General features: G+C 39.0%; 1 protein-coding gene across 1 annotated transcript in view; it reads left to right on the top strand.

Moving 5' to 3' along the window:
* LOC107597818 (uncharacterized) overlaps nt 1-1,785 on the top strand; it is a 6,535-nt gene extending 4,750 nt beyond the window's left edge. The window contains exon 5 of the mRNA XM_016289006.1: nt 1,263-1,785. Within this exon, the coding sequence (XP_016144492.1) occupies nt 1,263-1,696 (434 nt within the window). The 3' untranslated portion in view covers nt 1,697-1,785. The remainder of the gene's footprint in view (nt 1-1,262) is intronic.

Here is a 1,785-nt window from a genome sequence, read left to right on the forward strand (position 1 = left end):
AAGGGGTGCTTCACCATGGTTGTTGGTTAGGAGAGCCCCCCCCCCCCCACATGATTGTAAAGCACTTTGGGTGTACAACAATACACAATAAAAGCGCTATATAAATGCTTAATTCATTAAACTGTTGCTTCTGGCTAAAATATGACTGAGTCCATAATCCATAATAACGCTTCCTCCAGTGGAAAAAGTCCATTCCTTGTTGTACTGTCACATCAAAATCCACTGACATATTTGTTTAGAGATATTTTGTACTGCTTTCGCTTATAAATGGTGCTTGATCTGTGTATATTTCTCTCCTGATTCAGATGACACAACTTTTTTTTTTTTACTGGAGAAAGAAATATTATGGACTCGTTTGAAATTAAAAAACGTCTTTATGATGGATTTGTTTCTTACAAACTTGCAGATTTTCACTTCACAAGACATTAACTGATGGACTGGAGTGGTGTGAATTATTTGTGACCGTGGACCACAAAACCAGTAATAAGGGTCAATTTTTTGAATTTGATATTTATTCATTATCTGAAAGCTGAATAAATAAGCTTTCCATTGATGTATGGTTTGTTAGGACGATATTTGGCCGAGATACAGCTATTTGAATATCTGGAATCTGAGGGTGTAAAAAAAAAATCTAAATATTGAGTAAAATCGCCTTTAAAGTTGTCCAAATGAAGTCCTTAGCAATGCATATTATTAATCATAATACATGTTTGATATATTTATGGTAGAAAACATTATCATTACTTCATATCCTAATGATTTTTGGCATAAAAGAAAAATCTATAATTTTGACCCATACAATGTATTTTTGGTTATTGCTACAAATATACCCCAGCGACTTAAGACTGGTTTTGTGGTCCAGGGTCACATTTGTGGATTATTGGGATGTTTTAATCAGCTGTTTGGACTCACTCTGACGGCACCCATTCACTGCAAAGGGTCCATTGGTGAGCAAGTGATGTAATGCTACATTTCTCCAAATCTGTTCTGATGAACTCTTAATTTTGGATGGCCTGAGGGTGAGTAAATTAGCAATTTCTTTTTATTTTTGGGTGGATTATTCCTTTAAAAGAAACATCTTGGCCTACATTGTCATGATGTCATGCTGATTATATGTACACAGGGATATTCAAGAAGCTGTGGATCATGTAAACCATGTAAACATCAGAATTATTGTAGACCTTAATATAGCCAAAATATAGACCTAAATAGGAATATGATGTGCATATAAATGTAGTCATGATTCTGTTTTTTTTTTTTAGCTAAAAAACTGTGCCTCCACAGCCCAAGCGGCCCCAGCAGAGAAGAAGAGTATCTTAATGAGGACGCCAACCCAGAGGAAGCAGGAAACCACACATCTCACACTAATATACAAGAACTACCCACCCCATCAGTTCCTGCTACCACCAGAGCCTCAGACCTCCCAGACCAGGACCTCCCGTTGTGCTTCGATCAGTCCCGACTTGCTGTGGCGGTGGCCAGTTCACGTGTGGCTCTCGCCGGGCAGCAGCAGGACACGGGTACACTGACACGAGTGCTACTCACCGGCCTGCCCAACCTCCACAGCCTCCCGCTAGCACAGACAGCAGCAAAAGAAGCTACACGTCAGCCATCCAGTGCTGAAACAGCCCAGAGTAAAAGTGAACATTTACTGGGACTCGGCTGCTACTCGTCGTCCTCGGATGAAGAGATATAGTTGAGTGAAATGCATTTAGACTTCAGTTTGTGAAATTATTAAATATCATAATGCTCATTAGCTGATGAAACATTCCTTATAGTTATTTT

The sequence above is a fragment of the Sinocyclocheilus grahami genome, unplaced genomic scaffold (assembly GCF_001515645.1).
Source record: "Sinocyclocheilus grahami isolate Dianchi unplaced genomic scaffold, SAMN03320097.WGS_v1.1 scaffold237.1, whole genome shotgun sequence".
Lineage (NCBI taxonomy): Eukaryota > Metazoa > Chordata > Actinopteri > Cypriniformes > Cyprinidae > Sinocyclocheilus > Sinocyclocheilus grahami.